This window comes from Chanodichthys erythropterus, chromosome 11 (genome assembly GCF_024489055.1).
Source record: "Chanodichthys erythropterus isolate Z2021 chromosome 11, ASM2448905v1, whole genome shotgun sequence".
NCBI lineage: Eukaryota > Metazoa > Chordata > Actinopteri > Cypriniformes > Xenocyprididae > Chanodichthys > Chanodichthys erythropterus.
Window position 1 is genome coordinate 4,652,683 of NC_090231.1, and position 20,796 is coordinate 4,673,478.

The following is a 20,796-nucleotide window of genomic DNA, read 5'->3' on the forward strand; positions in this document are numbered from 1 at the left end:
TCTCCAAAGTGCGTTCACAAGAGCACCGTGATGCATGTGTGTTGTTGACGAGGAAGCGGACGTTGTTGCGTGAACGTGCATTGGAGATTAATATTTTGTAAATAAAGTGGTAAATTATGTTTTTTTTTTTCATAAAATTGAGGTTAAACCACTGGAGTCACATGGATTATTTTAACGATGTCTTTACTACCTTTCTGGGGCTTGAAGGTGTCAGTTGCGTAGCTGTCAATGGAGGAACAGAAAGCTCTCAGATTTCATTAAAAGACCTTGACATGAGGGTGAGTAGTTGATGACCCTTTCAGATGTTTTTGTCCAATTACACCATATGGAAGAAAGCAGCATGACCATCTTCAAAACCTCTTGTGTCCCTCCCAAAGAAGGAAGAAAGGCTTGCGCATTGACTAGGTGTAAGGTCACTTTCAGATGGAGCAAGTCTCTCTCTCACTTTCTAAACTGTCAGACAGGAAGAGGGTTGTGATTTGGTGGCCGGCTCTGTGAGACGGCACTTGTGTTCAGCTGGCCGCTGGAAAGGGAGGGTAGGCGGCAGTTACAAATGCTCCTCTTAACTCTCTGACAGCCTCTGGCACTACTCGAAGTGAGAGAGAGCGAGGAGAGAGAGGCATTTCTGAGCATAGAGGGAGAACTTGTTCAGCGTTGGACTTTTATCATGCTGAACTGACCAGCGTCTTCCCTCTGGAATACTCTACAAAACAACTGCTAGCAGGACGAGACTCGCAACACAGGGATCACTTCACTGCAAGAAGCGAAAATGCTCAGCTTTGGTGAGTGTTTGTTTAATCCCTCTTCAATGGAAACTTAACATGCGACGTTAGCCACACCTGATCCAGAGCTCGGAAACAGATGTTAGGACTCGAACACACAGTGTGACTGGCATCAACCAAACACATGCAGAAAAAATTGCATTGCATGCAAACAATAACTGTGGCGTATCCCAGCACTTGTGCGTTTAATACTGTACTGAACTCCAGACGCTAATGTTTGTCTTAATTAGATCGGATGGAGACGGATCCATCATCGGGGTCATGCAATCTGCCCAATGCATCAGTGGAAGTACAACATGCGCTGATTCATATTGCAGTTCTGAGACTAACCTACAATTTATTACCATTCCAAAAAAAAGTTGAATGTTGTGTCTCAGGATAATTGAATGCAGGGTTTGCTGGGACGCTTTTGGTCATTGCATAATATGGAAATGGTTTGATTATAGAAAAGGCTCTGCTTGCTAGGATTTGACAAATGCTTTTGATTAAAGGGGGAACTGTTTACATGTTCATAAACAATGACAGGGGTGTTTAAGCGAGAGGGGTAATAAACCAGAGAAACACGTCGACTGAAAAGGAATCTGCAATCTGGATTAGTTAAACTATTTTTCAGTTAGTTTGCAAATAGCAATAATTAGGCACCCTAGCAGCCAATGAGCAATGCCCTAGCAACCACACTCTAGATGCAGACAGAGCATTTTAACATTGTTGCAGCAAGTTTTGTATCAATTCTTCTTGTGTCTCGTTTTGGATTCAATATACTTCAACAAAGACATAACGGTGGCATTATGATTCATGCATTATTCTGTTTGATAAAAGGCCGTCTGATCATCGGGGAGGACAGGAATAGACACCTCTTTGCGGTCATTTATTTATTTAAAATGCTATTTCTGTCAAATCATCATTTGACTTTGTTATTTCCACACACACAGTCACAAACCAGTGTTTCTTTTGGTCTATTTTTCTTTTAGAAAGTTTTCCAACTAAATAGTATGACGGTTCTGCACCATTACATCAATGTTTGAGTCAACATTTCAAATGGGAAATCATTTCATACTGTGCCACTGAAATTACTTCAAATTAGGTTCTGCACACAGTTGGAAAATATTGTTGTAAATGACTTAAAAATAGAGTGAATATGCTATTAAAACGTTTGGTCACACTTTAGTGTCCAATTCTCACTATTAACTATGACTTTTGCCTCAATAAACTCCTAATTACTGCTTATTATTGTTAAGTTTAGGTATTGGGTAGGATTAAGGGATGTAGAATAAGGTCATGCAGAATAATGCATTAATATGTGCTTTATAAGTACTAATAAATAGCCAATATTCTAGTAATATGCATGCTAATAATAGTGAATAATAGTGAGTAACTAGTTAATAATTGGACCCTATAAGTGTTACCAAACATTTTGCCTTCATTTTACAGTTTTAGCTCAGTTTACCTTTTTTTTTTTTAGCACATTAGGTGCTGGTTAGTGCAAGAACACCTATTCTGGGAGATAAATGAAACAGCATACCTCAAAACTAATCAAACACAACTTTAAAAACATAATTATGATGCTTACAATGTAAAACAAAATAAAGAGAGAAAAAAGAAAAAAAATCCCAGGATCAGTTTATACTAGGCTAAAATGTTAACAAACGTCCCAGACATCTAAAGCAAAGTGCTGGACTATCAGCCAAAGAGCTGATCTCAGTGATTGCAACACATGTTGGCAGACATGCTACTTTTGCTCCAGCCTAAAGCAGGCAAACACAAGGCCAGTACATTACAGTGATTCATCCAGATGTCTATTAAGAGAAGCTTGTGCAGGACCCCACAAACAAACTTGCATTCTAATGCCTATAAGTGACTTATTTGAAATGCTCTACAAAGTAGCTCAACTCACAACTGATTTCAATATAGTTGGAATTAGCATGCTGCTAAACAAATGACTCAGTGCAATAATAAGAAAACATAAAAGCACACATCACACACAAATATTGATTTTTAAACATACTGAACTATTTTTATTTCATTTTTTTCTCTTACTGTCTTCATTTGACATCTTGAATACATTTTCTCACTGAGTTTGTTGTAAGATTGCTATCTTCACAATGGATACATGCTAAGAGAGCACAGCAGTGATTAAATATTTTTGTAGGCCATCCTGCAAGTTAGCATCACCCTGATTCCTTTGACACAAAGGCTTTTATGAATTTTAAAGCCTATAAATACAATTGGCAGAAGTAAAAATTAAAGGTGGGGCATGTATTTTTTCAACAACACTGTTTGGAAGTTAGTCGGGGCGACAACAACAACAAAGGTCTAACCAATCAGCATTAGGGGGCGTAGCCTCTCCCCTCTCGAGGAGACAGAACAAGCAAGTGGGAGATTTTGAAGAAAAAAAAAAAACACACAAAGAAAGATGATGAGACAATACAAAACAGCTCAAAAGAATATCACTGGAATGAAGTTTTATGACTGGGCAAGCACTTTTAACGTTCATTTTTTGTGCTTCCTTGTCGTTCGTTCATCAACTGTGCTTTATTTTTCGTGAAGCATTTTGTTGCACATCAGTTGTGATATTGCGTGTGTAACAGTGGCCAGATAGTGAGAGTTGTGCAGGTAAACCACTGCACACTGACGCCCGCTAGAGAATGAGGTGTTTAGAGTCATTGTCAGTGCACTCGCCTTGCCTGCCAGCAGTGATCGGGCTGAGGGTTCGAGACCGACTCGGACCACGGTGGTTAGGATTGAAGTGTGAATTTTGAAGGCAGAGCAATGAAGAGAGGGGTGGGTTTGTTTGGGTTGATTTCAAATATCAACAATGTCCAACAGCGTTGGTGAAAAAATACATAGCCCACCATTAAGGCTGTAAATGAACTACACCACAGACTTTGACGACACCGCCATTAAGCTTCCAACAACTTTTTCAGTCTTTATTTAAAAAAAAAACATTTTCCCTGAATGTTCAAGTTATAATAGGTTGCAAGAGCATGATTGTAAACAATCAAAAAATGTGCCGGTCCAAATACTCACACTTGCATTTTTGGCATTTGACCACTTGTCTGCTTACATGATGTATTTCTGAAGTTTGGCCAAAATTTCAAGTTTTTTAATGATTTTTGTTTACTCAGTGGGACGCACTTAATCGTCACAATTATGTCTTGTGTTTGTGTCTTTTCTGTGACCTAGTTTTCTAGTCTGTGTCTTTCTCATTTAGTTCACCGGTGGTCAGTTATATTAACTCATTAGTTCTCTCATTTGCCTTGTGTATGAATACTTCCTGTTTTGTTCAGTTTGGGGTCAGTCATCATCTATGTTAGCTGAGGTTACGTTTATTGAAATTTATTCAATAATTCGAGTTTCCTATTAAAAGACTTTTTTGTGAAATGTCCTGTTTGAAGCCACTTTGGATTCTTAAGTGCATGACAGCATGAACAACCTAATAAAAGTTTAAAGATGGACTTACCGGCACTGCATCACCCCATCATCTGTAAAAACAGGCCGCTCGTGGAATACCGATGGGGGATGCTACAGCAGGGTGACTCTCCGTTTAACATGGGCGAGGCAGAGAGGGAGCCCAGACCAGCGCCAACTACAGATCGAGCGCTAGAGCCTGCCAACTGGGTCACCCCGGAGTCAAAGTGTGCTGATCCAGTCCATCTCAGAGCCAGGAGAGGATCATTGCCTTATAGATCTGTGGTCCACAGATGCATTTCCCTCCCTAGTCCCCACCCTCGAGTCTTCGCCCTTCACGCAATTTCCATTCGGCCATCTGGATCCCATCCGGAAATCTTCCCCCTCCGATGTCCCCAACTGACCTCCTGGTCCCATTTCCTCTTCTGGTTTTGTCCAGTTCTCTGGATCCAACGGCTCCACTGGTGGTGTCCTATTCCTCGGCTCTGCCCCCTGCCACTAACTCCATGTGGCCCATCGGATTCACCTCGGGCTTCACGACCACCAGCTCGGCACGAGGATGAGGATTCCTTTGTGTCACCTCAGGCCTCCAGGCCCATGTCTCCACCTCAGCCTGTCAGCCCGACGGCTCCGCCCCTTGGACTCTTCTGGGCTCCCTCATCCCTCCGGCTTAGCCTCAGTCAACCTTCGCTCTGCCTCCACCACGGACTTCCAGGTCTCCGACTGTGCCTCAACCCTCCACCCCTTTGGCTCCACTGGGCTTCTTCTTCCCTCCAGCTTCCCCGTCGTTCTCACTCCCTCCGTCTTCGCCCTGGTCTGCCAATCCCCCGTCTCCTCCTTGTTCCCACGAGCCAGCTTGGGCTTCTGGGCCGTGGATGTTGCGCTGGTCCGTTTGCTTCTCTGCTTCGCCGGATACTCCTTGACTCCATCAGTCAATCCCAAGTTTCCGCCCAGCCCTTCAGTCAAAGCTCCACCCTGGTTCCTCCCACTGTCTGCCCCACCATGGTGTCTGTCTCCACTAACTCCTCCTGGTCCCTGTCCATCACCAACTCCATGCCTACCTCCGAAGCCCCCTCCCACCACAGCTGGCGGTTCAGTTACGGCACAAGGACGCACCTTCTGGGAGGGGAGAGTACTGTCCTAATTATGTTCTGTGTTTGTTTCTTTTCTGTGACCTAGCCTTTCTCATTTAGTTCACCAGTTATCAATTATATTAGCTCATTAGTTCCCTCATTTACCTTTTGTTCAGTTTGGGGTCTGTCTATGTTAGTTGAGTTTAATGGATATTGCTATTCGAGTTTCCTATTAAAAGACTTTTGGCGAGATTTCTTGTTTCAAGCCTCTGGATTCTAAATTATGTGACAGCATGATTGTGGTGATTCATTTTCAAATGTTTTACAAAATACATATAATCTCTGTTCCAATAATGTGCAACACCTTACGTTTTGCATGTCTTGATTTTGCCGAGTTAAATGCGTTCCTGGGTCAACATATTTTGTTGATCCTGGAACAACATTCTAGTCTGAAAATTTAGTCTTAACCCTATTCCTACCCAAACCTAACCCTACCCTTAAGTTATCCCAAAAATCAGAGGGAAATGATAGATGAATAACACTGATGTAGAAGCACCAATTCATGATTTTAAGCCTAAACCTGACATAATCTGTAAACTTGTCCCTCAAATCTGATTGGTTGATTTGAATGTTGTTCCAGGATCAACAAAAATGTTAACCCAGGAACTGTTGAACTCAGCAATATCAGGTTATGCTTACGTTTTACAACCAAATTATATGTTAAATCTAGTTAATTTAACTTACACTGGAAAGTTTTTCTAGACATGACGCGAAATTGGAGCACATAAGTTACTGAAAGTGCGCAATACGCTGAAAGACTGGTCCAAAGTGGTATTAGATATAGTGTGGATTAGTGTGGGTTAAGTGTACTGCACCTTGGCTTTTTTCACAGACCGGTAGACGGTCTTCCTCACTTACTTCCTGTCACGTGCACATGCTTTCAAGTAGCCAAGACCACAAGTGTGGGTATTTGGACAGGTCCAATGAGGCTGTGAAAGCAGATTAGTGAGTAGATGAGTTTAATTGTTTGTGTGTTGACCTCGACAACCTCTGTAGTCCAATTTAGCCACTTGTTAGAAACTGCCTTTTTAAAGCAGAACTAAGTAACTTTTTTTACCTTCATAAATAGTTTTCTAAGTCCTTACGATGGTTAATTGACTTGTAGTGGTGTGTTTGAGGCCTGCACTAACCCCCTCTGGCACGTCTACGCCAGAAAACAGCACTTGCAAGTTGAGCTGCGCCGACGCGACACAATCTCATCTCATGTTCACGTTCACACGAGAGTGACAAAATGCTTTACGATAATTCAAAAACAATGTATATATTATGACTTTATAAGACAATTTCGAAAATGACCTACCTCCATCGAGTGTACTGTATTTGCAAATTACCCACCTCCTCTTTCTTGTACTGTATTTGCAAAACTACTGTGCTGGTGAGCGTTGTAATCGTTGTAGTCCAGAGCTGCGCTTGGAGTATTTACGACAGTGTGATTCACTGAAGGAAACTGTAGGGGGAGCTTCGCAAATCTTACTGAGTTCCGCTTTATGACAAGCAAAAGATTTTTAAAAATCACAAGTCAGTATTACTGATGTGTTTTATGTAAAATAAAAGATTAAAATATCTTGTGTTAACCACAGACCTTATTTCAAGCATTTAACCAAAACCCCCCAAAAATCCATTGACTTCGGGACGATGGAACTGGTGCCAACCTGTCAACCCTGCAGCACCCTATGCTGCCATACCACTACACATAGGCTTATCTACAGTATATCACTATACTGACGCCAAAAGCGACCTTTAGCTTCTGTTACACCTGTATGTCATACTGACATGAAGGGCATTGATGAATTTTCATCATAAAGTGATAATTTCGCTGGTTATAATTTGCTTGTGTTTATTTTTAAAGTAAGAAGAACATACTGATTACACATTTCATCAGATGGTAAAATAGGATAAAGTATATTTTTATGTGTGTATTTTTTGAGCACCTAACTCAAACCCTGCACTTAACTTGCTGTAACTGTACTGTCATTTTTAACAGTTTCTGTACTTTTCTATACTGAGAAATGTTTAGGTGCTCAAAATATCTACATAACAATGCAAGTAAAATCATTCAAACTGACAATAATACCCCCCAAATTTAATTTTATGATGATAAAATTTCCATGCCTTTGGCAGCAACGTATTTTTAAGGTATATTTACTTGGTATATTGACTGAAGGTCAACACATTGCATTGAGTTGGTTTCTGACTCAATGCAATGTGTTTCAGTGAACGCTGGTAAAAATACGCTTTTGTCTTCCCAACATGGAGTGAGAACGGGTTGTTAAAAATCATACTTTTATGAACAGCCTTCACTGCACGCCTTTAAATGCTGTCTATGTAGGCTGCTTGGGGTGGAAACGGAGCCTCACAGTTCATTGCATCAGGAGCCATGCTGCTAACAAGCCTGAACAAGGGTCTCTCCATAGATTCATTTCCCTATCAAACTTCACCAGAACACTTTCTGGACGCTGGAGCCATTTATCAGTATTTGAAGTTGGGAATAACCAGTGCCAGAGAAAACAATGGAGCTGCTGGGTAATGTAGTGTTTAAAGGCCAAGAGTGGGAGCTGCTCTCATAAAGCTTCAATTCTGGAGGTCATAATGTTTCGTGACTTCAAAGGGAGGAAATATTTTAATTCTCATATGAGCGATCTGAATAAGACTAAGGGTGATGTCTTTCCATTCAAGTGATTCATGTAAAAGTGATATGGATTAAATGTCAAATAAATGTTTGATGGGGTGAAGGAGAAGAATGTGCATGACAATTTATTAGTCTCAGAATACGGTTAAAGGGATAGTTCACCGAAAAATGAAAACGAAATTTCCTTCCAACCCATGCACTATAGGCCAAGATTTCCTGTGAAATACAGAAGAACATTCACACCGCTCTCTTTTCCATAAAATGCTGGTTGGTCAAAAAATACAGTATGTAATCTAATGTAAAATAACTTAATCCACTCTCCAGATAAATATATCCCAAATTTGTTTATAAAAAACAGTAAAACATCATGGTACAATATTTTGGCAAACATCAAGTGTGTTGCTGTGATTGTATCTTAGTAGCAAGTTTGCACTTTATAAGGCCACACAGCTGAGTTGTAAAAGCAGTGAATTTTAAAATTTAGACTGCATAAATAGTATTTATAAAATATTATTTACATGATCTATCTTTACTGCCCCCTCATTTCAAAACACGAGTGACGCCTGTGATGTAAATAAATACCAAAGCAATAGCAAACAACTGCTGGCTCCAGTGCAGGAATTTCACTGACTGACCATGCCAACAGACTGAATCTGATTGTAAAAAGCTCCCAGACCCCAAGCCTACATGCAGACAACATCACAAAGAGACTTCACAATGCATGCATCGGAGGTCACGACACGTTGCACACGCAATCTTCTCTCTGTGGTACAGTAATGCTCACTATCACCACCAGGTGACTTAATGACATCATTCTCAGCAGAAAGTACATTGCGATTTAGATACTAGCAGTCACAGTATATTCCCACATGTCAGCGTGAATATGAGCTCATCTCACATGACTCGTATGTGCAGGAGCTCATTTATAATGCATGACAGATCCCGTCATGCCTGTAAGGAAAGAAAACAACAAAACCATTAGGTTTAGACCCCTCAATATTTTACTGATAATAATGATAATATTTGAATCATGAGATTTGCATAAACAGATTTCAGAAACGGATCAAATGCAGTTATCAAAACCCTTGATTACATAAATTCTTGTTAAATGTCTGTTTAATATTAAAGGATATATATTTATTTTTATACTTAGCATATTCTATACAATTTATTTTTTACATTTTTTTTATTTTCATTACTTGTTTAGTTTAAAATGCCTTGGCAATATTGTAAACATAAATTGAAACTGAATTGATTTGCATTATCAGATTGCATTTTCTAATTAGAAAGATAAACTTGACAGTCTCACATTTAAATGAAGATGCAATGAAATCAATTTTTTTGTTCCCTTCCAAAACAAGATTTTAAAGTATCATACAACAGTTTATAGTGAGTATATAAGTCAAACTCCAAAAAAACCCTCATAAAACAACTTTTTATGAGATTTTATGGTGATTTTTTTGTCGTTTTTGAGGACTTGATCACTTTTAAAAATGGCCGTTGTCTGAAAAAGAGTTGCATGATGCATCCTTTTGCATTTCATGAAAAAAATAATAGCATATGGTATTGAAACAATCCCTTTGAGTCCATTTCATTTGCACATTTCCCTAATTTTGAAGGCATACAGTAAAAACTCCCTCTCACAGTCACGGGGCAATGCTTTCTTTCTTTTTTCCCCTCTCCCGTCATGGAGCAGAGAAGAAAAGCGCTCTTATCTGCGTCTGTAGCTCTCTATGATTTCTGAGAACACTTAGAGCTCAGGAGGATGGCAGAACGGACTCCTAACTGAATTTTCTAATTGCTCTCGTCTGCAGAGCGGCCCCCTCCATTAGCAGTGATGCATCCTGGGAGAGAACCTCCCTCTGTGGCCATCCTGCCTCTGAGAAACACCCACCACCAGCAACTGCATCACAGGAGGAGAACCAAGAGGATGGAGAGGGGCAAACCGGGACTGCGCTCGAAGAAACTGGCCATCCTGTCACGGTCGCTCATCATCTGTAGCTCCAGCACCAATGAGGACGCGTCCAGCCCAGAAGAGAGGTACTGTGAGCCCTGGGACGCTGCGGACGAGAGGTACCACAGGGACCCGCTGGAAGGGCCAATGGGAAGTTCGGAAAAGTACATGACGAGGAGCATCAGTGTCCAGGCGTCTCAGAGGGGACAAGAGGGCCCCAAAAGGACTATGAGGAGGTCCTTCTCCATCAAGGTATGCATTACTGATGACATCACAGCAGCTGGGCTTTCCTATTGGTTGACATCAGATGACATGAGATTCACAGGTAGAACAGAACATAATCAGAGTAGTGCAGGAATGAAAATGAGGCTGTGAGGGACAGAAATGCAGTAGATTGTGTTTTTAGCATGTTTATACGACGCTCGCAAGTCTTTAAATCTAATTCTGCCTAATTTTCATCTGTGTTAAATTCAAAATGCCGTCTAACCTGACTAAGATCTCATTTTTATCAGATTTAGAAAGACCTTAAATCACTTAAGTTTGTCTTTTTATGATTGTGAATATTTCTGGGTAGCGAGATATGTTTTAAAAACGAATGATTATTGAAGCAACTTTCGAAAATTTGCCCGCGTAATGCACTGCTTTCCTGTAACGTTTAATTTATCCTGCTGTATATGAAATATATATTGAAGCCTGTTTCCACCACTGAATGAAAAAATAAAAAAGGTATAACTGTGACTTTTTATTTAGCAATTCTTTTTTTCTCAGAATTGCTTGAGTTATAAATTCAGAATTGCGATAAAAGTCAGAATTGTTTGTTAGAAGTCAGAACTGCGTGATATAAAATCGGAATTGTGTTATAAAGTCTGAATTGCCAGAAAAAAAGTTAAAATTGTGAGTTTTTATCTCACAATTGTGAACAAAAAAAGTCAGAATTGTGAGATAAAAATTCGCAATTACCTTTTTTATTTTTTATTTAGTGGCGGAAACAAGATTCCATAAATATAAGTATAAATATAATTTATTTTTTTGTATTATTTTGTATTGAGGGAAGGATGTGCGTTCACCAGGTGTATAAGAAAAATAAAATAAAATAATTATTTATTTTATTTTATTAAAACTTAACATTTAAATACACTTAAAAGAACTGCACAGTATGTTCATCTGAAAGATTGTGGAAATGAATCTATGTAAAATCAAAGAAATTATGCAAAAAAAAAACAAACATTGTAAAGCAACATTGAACTACTGTTGCGTTTTGTGTAACTGAAAATGTTCTCAGGATGTTCTGGCTTTTTTGAATATTGATAGAACATTAGGAAATAACTAAATGGGAACATTAGCACAACATTCTTAGAACATATTTTTATTATCTGGGTGCTTAACAGCGTAAATTGAATTTTTTCATAATTAATGAATTTTACAACATTAACACTGTTTGTTTTGCAGTTCACGAAGCTGCTTTCATCTGTGTTATAAAACTCTATATATAAATAAATGTGTCTTAACAAAAACAAAATAGGTATTAATGGGTTAATAAAATGACTGCAATTTCACTGCAGTATATAATGTCTCATGATGATGATATCTGAGTATTTCGCAAAATTTTTCCAATGTTAATTCTGGGATCACAGGGATGTCTCCTGGATATGAATCATTATCACATGGCGGGTGTGATGGGAGATGCTGTGGTTCTGCTCAACTCATTACTCCTGCACAAAAGAGAGCTTGTTGTGACACAGAGAGACACAGAACGCAGAGCTCATACAGGACATTCCTGTGAAGGATTAAAGCATAACATACTGATAAAACACCCAGTGACCTTTGCACAACATATAAAAAGTGTTGAAACAACATTTACTTTGTACTGACACTGTTGGGACTTTACGAATAAGAGATAGACTGTGTCGAGAAAGGATAGCCAGATGTTTGACTTCTGGCGTTAAGGATTGCTATAGAGTTGCCAACTGTCCAGCATTAGCCAGGACATCCCTAATTGATTTGTCCCATACGTGATCTTGCTTGTCCCGTGTATTGACTGCTATGCTGACCTAACAGCCACTTACTTTGGGAGAAGTGGAGGATTTACGTGTTGTAAATCCAATATGCAATATGGAAGATTTTTGCAGTAAAATATCCAAAAACCACTAGGCCAGTGTTATATATTTTGTTCACTTGACTACTTACAATATCCCAAATGTTTGCAACTATTTGCAAATCGTGAGAAAATTGCAATTTTATCCAAGGCTCCGGGACGTGTGAGGAGTCGCTTGTCAATTGGGTCATACCCGCGTTACCCTCGGTTTCCGGTTTTATTTTGTAGAAACCATGGAAACACCAAAGACGCTTTAATATTTACATGTTTTAATAGACAAGGGAACAACTGTTTTGATATATTGTTTAAATTTTTGTCTTATTGTCTTATTGTTTAAATCTAATAATATTATTTATTATTGTCTTATTGTTTAAATCTAATTTTCTTTTTTTTTTTTTTTTGCAAGTCCCATGATTTACCATGCCTTGGAGAAAAAAAAATAAAATAAAAATAAAAAAATAGCATGCCATTTATCAACACAATAATCCAGCATTTAATATGATATTGTAAAATGGATCTATCTTACTGCAGTGTGTAACAGAGTCTCACAGCAGCCGCCGAGTGAACGCACAGAGTAACGTTATAACATCATTTTCAACACACTCAAATGTATCTAATATGATAAACAGAGCTGCGTTACCTCATAATAATGACCGGAGAAGCAGAAGCGGTGCCGGCGACTGTGTCATGCCCTGGGGGCGTCGATTCACAAGGTATCTGCATAAACAGAATAGACCAGAACACATGCGAGCTACAGCGACACTGGCTATAGACGACAGATTGTGTGAAGATGTTTACATGGGTTGTAACTCATGGCGAGAGATTGTGCACGTGTATGAGTACGAGTCAAATGAAGTATACTTTGCAAGGCTGTCGTTTGACTGTACGTGTTAAAAAAAATAGGACTTTAAAATGAAAGGTCAAGTCATCCATATTGCATTGTGGGATACAATGTATCATCTGAGTATTTCATGCATACAGAAAATTCACATACAGTGCTCTGCAGTCGTAGTTATTCTGACCTGTATGACTGATTGGACTATTTGTTAAATCAAAATTACAAGCACTTGGCAGTTTTGATCGTGACCACTTTGGTTTCCCGAGCCCTTCATATGTGAACTTACTCTGGTAAAAAGCCCCGTCCTGCTCTCTTTAACACTCATCTAGTTAATCCTGACACACTGAAGCTCTTTATAGAGGGGCCCTGTAAAGGTCACTGATGTGGTTCATGGTCTAATAAAGCACAGCTATTATGGTCACATTTACTTCAGCTGTCAAACGGTTGATTTTTTTGGTTGTTAACAGCTCTTTTTATATGAAGGAATAGTAGTGCCCTTGTCTGACGGTTCTGATGGCCTCTCTGGAACAGGAAAGCAGTTTCTGGAGAATGTGTGTCGCCACACGCGAGGAGGGTCTACAAGTGCCTGATAACAAACTTCAGTCCGGCGACAATGGACGTACTGTTGGTCAAGATTTACACAGGTAATAATCAGCTCATTTCGACTGGTTTATATGTTGTTTTAACACAACAATAAGGATCTTTCTGCTGGTCAAAATGGCCCAGTATTTCAGAGTTTCACTGACTCTGGGGCAAAAATGACAAATTTTGCAATTTTTAGTGACACATTTTTAAGATTTTCATTCATATGTTTTTTTGTTTTTTTTTGCTAATATTAGGACTTATTCACAAGCAATATTTACAACATATATATTATTACAATTTAAATTAAAAGTTTAAAAATAAGTGTTTATCATTTAATTTAATCAAACCCCATAAAGCAAACATGCATTTATAAATGAAGAGTATAATCAAATAAACATGATTAAAAATATTTTATTATCAAAACTGTAATTAATACAAAATATCAATTCAATAATAATAATAAGTATTATTATTATAAAAAAATATAAAAACATGGCCTCAGTCCATGTGTCCATCTTATTGTCAAGCTCTAACAAATAATAATAAAAATAATAATGAAATTATTAAATGGAACCATTAAATCAAATAAGCATAGTTCATTAAAATAAATAATATTTGTTATTAAAATTATAATTAAAATTAAGTTAAAAAAAGTATTAATTCAAACATAATAATAATAATAATAATAATTATTATTATTATTATTATAAAAATATACAAAAAACTGGCCCCAGTCCATTTGTGAATCCTACTGTCAACCTCTTTAGCAAATAATAATACTAATAATACGAATAACTATTATTATTATTATTATTATTAGTAGTAGTAGTAGTAGTAGTATAATTATTATTATTAATATTGTTAATATAAATTATTAAATGAAACCTTTAATCAAATCATAATTCATTAAAATAATATTTATTAAAATTGTAAAATTAAGTAATAAAACATTTAGTAATTCAATAAAAAACAAAAACAATAATATTTATTTTATTAAAAAAATAAATAAATAAAAAACTGTCCATGCGTCCATTTTACTATCAAGCTCTCTAGCAAATAATAATAATAAATCATTGTCATCATCATCATTATTATTAGTAGTACTATTTTTCACAAACAGTCCATCAGTCCATCCTTTTTGCCAGGCCCTCTAATCTATTGACATATTCCCATGAAAAATGCATTCATGTAAACACACACACACACACACACACACACACACACACACACACACACACACACACACACACACACACACACACACACACACACACACACACACACACACACAGAGCTCTCTGCATATTACAGTGTAAATGCTCTAATGCACATGTTTTCTTGTTTATCGTCTCTAGGGACACTTATATCTACTTTGGAGACAGGCTTGCTCCATTTAACGGACAGGTTATAAACGATCGGAGCAAACGGGAGCCTGATCCAGAGAGGAAGCCTGCGCTGAAGACTGTGTGTAGAGCCACCAGCACTGAAGTAAGACTTCATCGTCCATTAGAAACATCACAACATTCCTCTGATCTGATTAGAGGTCAGTTCTGTGGGCTGGGACAGATGAATGTCTGACATTTTCAGAAAGCTTAGAATAGACAACCAGCCGAGATCCCAAATAACTCCACTCCTACAAACTCGGCTATGCTCCTGACAGCAGGCGGAAAAATCAGGAGCTTATTTCTCTGAACAAAACAACTATTGTTCTTGTTTGATTTGTCAGCCCAACGAAATGAGCATGCTGTTTAGTTGAGAATGGTTTCAATTAGCCATATATTACAGAAATACTTAAACTAATCAGTGAACTTCAAAAATAACAAGAAACCGTCTGCCTGGGGAGAAAATGAAGGAACTCTTTTGAGTTTGGCAGTCTGAAACATTTTTAAACATTTTTCAGTAAAATGAAACATTTTGCTTTGGATTTCGGAGAATTAAGTTGTTTACTCAAATGATAAATATTGCAAAAAGTGAATATAATTAATGTCAACAATTTTTATGACATTTTCAGTAATTTATTTAAATGTGAATGCAAGGTTGCTGCTTTGCTGTTGCTATGGTGGTTTGGGTGGTTGCTAGGTTGTTATTTACTAGCCCACTCCAAATTCACCAGAATCAGGTCCTCAGGTCCCTTTTCCAATGTAAATCTCTGGGATTATTTCAGCATTATTTCATCGTCTGCCGGGTGAAAATCATATGTCTGATCATTTTGAAAAATAACCCCCCCCCCCAAAAAAGCTATATAAAGATTTGAGAAATAATTTAAATTTAATGACATCTTGCATTCAAAGTTTCATGCTTAGGTTTATTACTTGCACAAATCACAGATCTGAAATCACTTTATTTCAATAGTGCACTTTAGACATTCTAGTAACACCCGCTCCCACAGTCAAAGAACGAAAATACTATTTAAACTTAATTTTGGAAAAATACTTTGTATTACAAATCTTAACATTAACTGCTTTCTATTGAAGGAGCAACATTTTCTCTAACCAATACGCCTATATAGGTTGTTTGTCACTTCCCTGAAATACGACCCATAGGAGTGTTTGCTAAAGTTGCGCCCCATCGACAACAGTTTCAAAACTTTAATTTTAATGCATTTTGTTCCCTTTTATCTGCGTCGTATTTCAGGTTTTGCGTGGCTCAATTGGCAGATCATTGCAATATATAACAATATGCAATCATGCGATCGTGGGTTCGATCCCAGGGAACGTTTGTGCTCAAAGTGTATATGCACTATAAATCACTATGGGTGTAGTCGTTAATAAAAATGAGTTTTGCTAAATGGAAATAGGACAAATGGTGTAAAAAGTCCACGCATTTTGATTGGTAAGGATATTATAACACGAGACTGTCATTATTTTTACGCCCGCTAGAGGGCACATGACATGAGTTCATAATAAGGTGCTTGAAAAACGACCTATAGGGTCTTTTTTTTTTTTTTTTTGGAGGACAGTCTGTAAAGGAGACCTATAATGCCCCATTTCACAAGATGTAAGGTGTCTCCAGAATGTGTCTGTGAAGTTTCAGCTCAAAATCCCCCACAGATCATTTATTATAGCTTGTCAAATTTGCCCCTATTTTGGTGTGAGCAAAGACACATAGTTTTTGTGTGTGTCCCTTTAAATGCAAATGAGCTGCTGCTCCCGCCCCCTTTCCAGAAGAGGGCGGAGCTTTAACAGCTCATCAACAACAAAGCTGGAGAATCTCACACAGCCAAAATGAGGATTGTCAGTAACGGTGTTCAGCCTTACATTGTTCAAACCGGAGTCGACACTGATGGAGAGACTCAGGAAGAAGTTACAACTTTTAGGATGAAACTGGACGTTTCTGAATGGTTAGTGGATAAATGTATGTAGTTGCTGTGGAGTTGATTCAACTCATCCACTAGCATGTGCCGTCATGTTCATCTTTTGTGCAAATCCAGAGCGTCGTAACTTTGCAGATGTTGTTTATGCTCAAACAGCAACATTACACACTAACTAAAGTTAAAAAAGTGAAATAATAATCAAGGACCCCTTTAACTTCTTATTTATTGAAATGTTGTTTAAAATCAATATCATATTTGCACTCATGCTTTTCGGTACAAAAACAACACTTGTGAGATATTGCTTAACTATAACATGTAAATATGAGATAAAAACTGATACAGGGGCATTTTTCCCTGATATCTTGAATTTTAGGGTCATTATAACTGCATTCTACACAAGCTTCATCACACTGCGTTCATCACCAATCAACTGTATGAAATGTCAGATGAACTAGGGGTGGGCCGGAGTTTTATTAACTAATTAATTAAATTACCACGTTAAATCAACAGCCCTATAGCAGATATTAAGCAGAGGGTCTAGTAATACCTTAATGACTGCTATAGTTGACATGTAATTGCAAAATTACTTATAGTTAATAGTAAAATGTCTAAAGTGGACTAATAAAATGAAGTCTTACCATCACAGACCCTAAGTACAAGTAGTAGTAATGCCTATCTTAGCAAACACCACATAACCAGCTAAGCATACTTGTGTAACATACACAGGGTTGTAAGAGCTGTGCATGTCAGCGGACCGGGGTTCGAGTCCCACTTAGGGCGGGCGGTTCGAACAGGAGGATTCTACCTCTTTGAGCAGATCTGAAATGCTCATGTCAAATGTGATTAAATAGACCTTAACCAGCAGAATCCATTCAAGACACTGAGCAGATCCCAGATGTGGCAGAAACTAATTTGATTCAGGATGGGAAAAGAGACAGAATCTTACAGGGATTTGGGTATGATCCATTCAGATTTTGAGGAGAATTGTTCCATGTTTATCTGTTGTTTGTACTGCAGGGTTTCTCTCCGTGTGAAAGAAGAGCTCTCTTCGCTAATGTCAATGAATCAGACCAGCTTGGCTACAGTTTCGGAGAAAAGGAGGCAATGGGAAACAACAATAACTTGAAGGTGGGAAGCAAACCCTGTTTTTCCCTTCAGTTGGAAAATCCTCATGTTTGGAGTGTTTTGTGACGTGTCTTTAGCTGCATTGGGGTTATGTGTTGTGTTTTGGGGGGTATGACTGAATGCCAGTTTCTGCTTTTACAGTTAAAAAGTTACATTTATTTCTTATTAAAATTAATTGTATTTTTTCTACATATAAAGGTATTTGAAGTGTCAAAAGGTCATTCGGTTTAACCGTCCAAAGGCCAATACAGCCATTTCATTTCATTAAAATATCTTGTATAAATGTATAAATTATCTTGTATAAATGTATATATTTCTTATTCTGGCATGATTTTATAACATCATATATCAACATAGTGCATAATGATATTAAAATTATGTGTAGAAGTCATTTGTTATGAGAAAGAATGAATTTCATTGATGTCTTTCGGAGTATCCAATATAAAGGGGTCATTTTGGATCAAGTCATGCTGTCAGTATCATGTGACAGGATGTGACATCATTCAGACACCTGCAAAAAACCACATGGCTGTGAAGCAAAGTAACTAACTCTCTCTTAAATATCTGATAAATTCATGTTTTCACTTGATCATACGCATGTCCCGAAACATCAGGTCATTCGGTACAGCCGCTATAAAACATGGAAAATGTTGTAATATTTTAAAAACTTGTACTAAATATAAAATGTTTGATTGTCCTTTTGCTAGATAGCTAGATCTAAAATACTGTCATTCGGTATAACCAAAAGTGTCATTTGGTAAAACTGAAAAAAAAAAAAAAAAAAAACTAAAGTCACAATTACTGTACTTATATATAGTTATACTACAGTTCAAAAGTTTGGGGTCAATAAAAATAAAAATATTTTTAATTACTGGGGTCAGTAATTAAAAAAAAAAAAAAAAAACTCTTTACAATAAGGTCACATTAACTAACAATTAATTAATCTTTGTAAATGATAGTTAATAAAAATACAACTGTTGATTGTTAGTTCATGTCAGCTCAGGTCCATTAAATAATATACAGATACAACTTTTAATTTTACAAATGTATTCGTAAATGTTTATATTAACATCAACTAAGATTAATGAATGCTTTTCATTGTTAGTTAATGTGAACTATTGTAGTTAACTAACAAATGAAATCTTATTACTTTTATTCAGTATTCATCAAGGATGCATTGAATCAGCATATCAGAATGATTTCTGAAGAATCACGTGACACCGAAGACTGGAGTAATGATGCTAAAAATCACAGGAATAAATTACATTTGAACATATATTCACATAGAAAACAGTTATTTGTTAAATTGTAATAATATTTCATAATATTGCTGTTTTTTTACTGTATTTTTGACCATATAAATGCATTCTTAGTGTATATAAGACAAACATCAAAACATTAAAATGTCTTACTGGCCAAAAACTTTTGAATGGTAGTGTTCGTCACACCACCCAGCCCTGTTTCGAAGTGATTTCATGTTTTTTAGCATAACACCACTATGTGCATTTACGCAGATGCCGATTATTAAGGTGTCAGAAGATGACAGCAAGAACTGTGACGATGAGGATCAGAGCTGCCAAGAGACGTCCTGCAAAAGATCTCGCTCCAACTCCACCAGTAAGACAAACCTCGACACCTGCAGTAGTCACTAGTCCAAGTATTGTGTCAATATTTATTTCTATAATATAATTTGATGGGTCTAATCCCAGTTGGAACTTTTACTACACACATGCAATGCCCTTTTTTCATTACATAACCTAATAAACTCATGAGAACATCCAACAGAAGATGTTTTGAGCTTCTGAATCATGCTTCCCAACAGTACTCTGATCCATGCACACACATTGTCCAACTGTTTCGAGAGGACGTCTTATGTAACTTCACTTGTCCACATGCTTTTAGGCGTTCACCCTTACTGGATCGGAGACTTGGATACCATCATTATGAAGACGCCAGAGCTGTTCCCGTGTCACGCCCACGCCACCGCAGGGTTTTACGGCAACAGGAAGTCTCTCTCTCAACAGCTGGAATTCCCTCACAGCATTCCACAGGTGAGGGAGGGTGACCGGATCATGTGATCTGAACCGCTCTGAACAGATTAAAGGCCCGTTCATACCAAGGACGATAACATAAAAAGTCATAATGTTATGAGTTATGACTTAAAATGTCATAATTGTGGTCAGTTTTACAGACAAGGCTTAAGCTAGTCCCGACTAAATTGCATGTTTGAGCTGTTTTAACCAAGCGGCAACCTTCCGGTCTCTCTCTTGAATCCAATACGGAAGTGACTTAAACTGCCATTCATCAACTGGCCACTAGGGAGTCAATCCCATTGAGCCCCATGTTAAAATGCCCAACTTTACAGCAGAAACAAAATGTTTACTGCCTTGTACCAAAAGTGTTTTTGGTCTATACTGTTAATTTTGCATTTTTTTTATAACTCATCCGTTTAAATTATATTAAGCCTTAATGTAAGGGTGTGGCCACTCGGTGGATTGCCACTGCTGTCACTACTAGCCATTTGTCAGCTTCACCCACATCCCGCCACTTTGCCCATTTTCGGTTATCCTGGAGTGACACTGGCCTTCGCCAAGATGGCGACAGCTGGCTCCGCCCACTTTGGGCTTCAGAAATGCTCTTCAGAAACCTACGGGTGACGTCACGGACACTACGTCTGTGTTTTATACAGACTATGGTTTTAACTGAAAGTAATTTGAACATACTGTATCTTAAAATATATCAGTGTCTGTTTTGTCTCAAGATGCACACCAGTAATGTTTTTTTTTTTTTACTAAGGCATGTTTATAAAAGCTACGTAAATGTCCTAATTGAACTAAGGCCTAATCCTGGCTTAATCTAAACCCTTTCTGTGAAACCATGCCTGAAAGTCATAATTTTGACTTTTTAATCTCATTACAACAGTATGCCATATAT

At 37.7% G+C, this 20,796-nt stretch overlaps 1 protein-coding gene across 2 annotated transcripts in view; it reads left to right on the forward strand.

The window, feature by feature from the left end:
* Window positions 1-632: 632 nt before the first annotated feature.
* The window catches only part of il16 (interleukin 16), a 47,686-nt gene continuing 27,522 nt past the window's right edge, over window positions 633-20,796 (forward strand). For both annotated transcript variants that reach the window (XM_067401083.1, XM_067401084.1), the window contains exons 1-7: window positions 633-782; window positions 9,767-10,158; window positions 13,371-13,483; window positions 14,780-14,912; window positions 17,755-17,865; window positions 19,377-19,479; window positions 19,765-19,913. In XM_067401083.1, coding sequence (XP_067257184.1) covers window positions 770-782; window positions 9,767-10,158; window positions 13,371-13,483; window positions 14,780-14,912; window positions 17,755-17,865; window positions 19,377-19,479; window positions 19,765-19,913 — 1,014 coding nt within the window. In that variant the 5' untranslated portion in view covers window positions 633-769. The remainder of the gene's footprint in view (window positions 783-9,766; window positions 10,159-13,370; window positions 13,484-14,779; window positions 14,913-17,754; window positions 17,866-19,376; window positions 19,480-19,764; window positions 19,914-20,796) is intronic.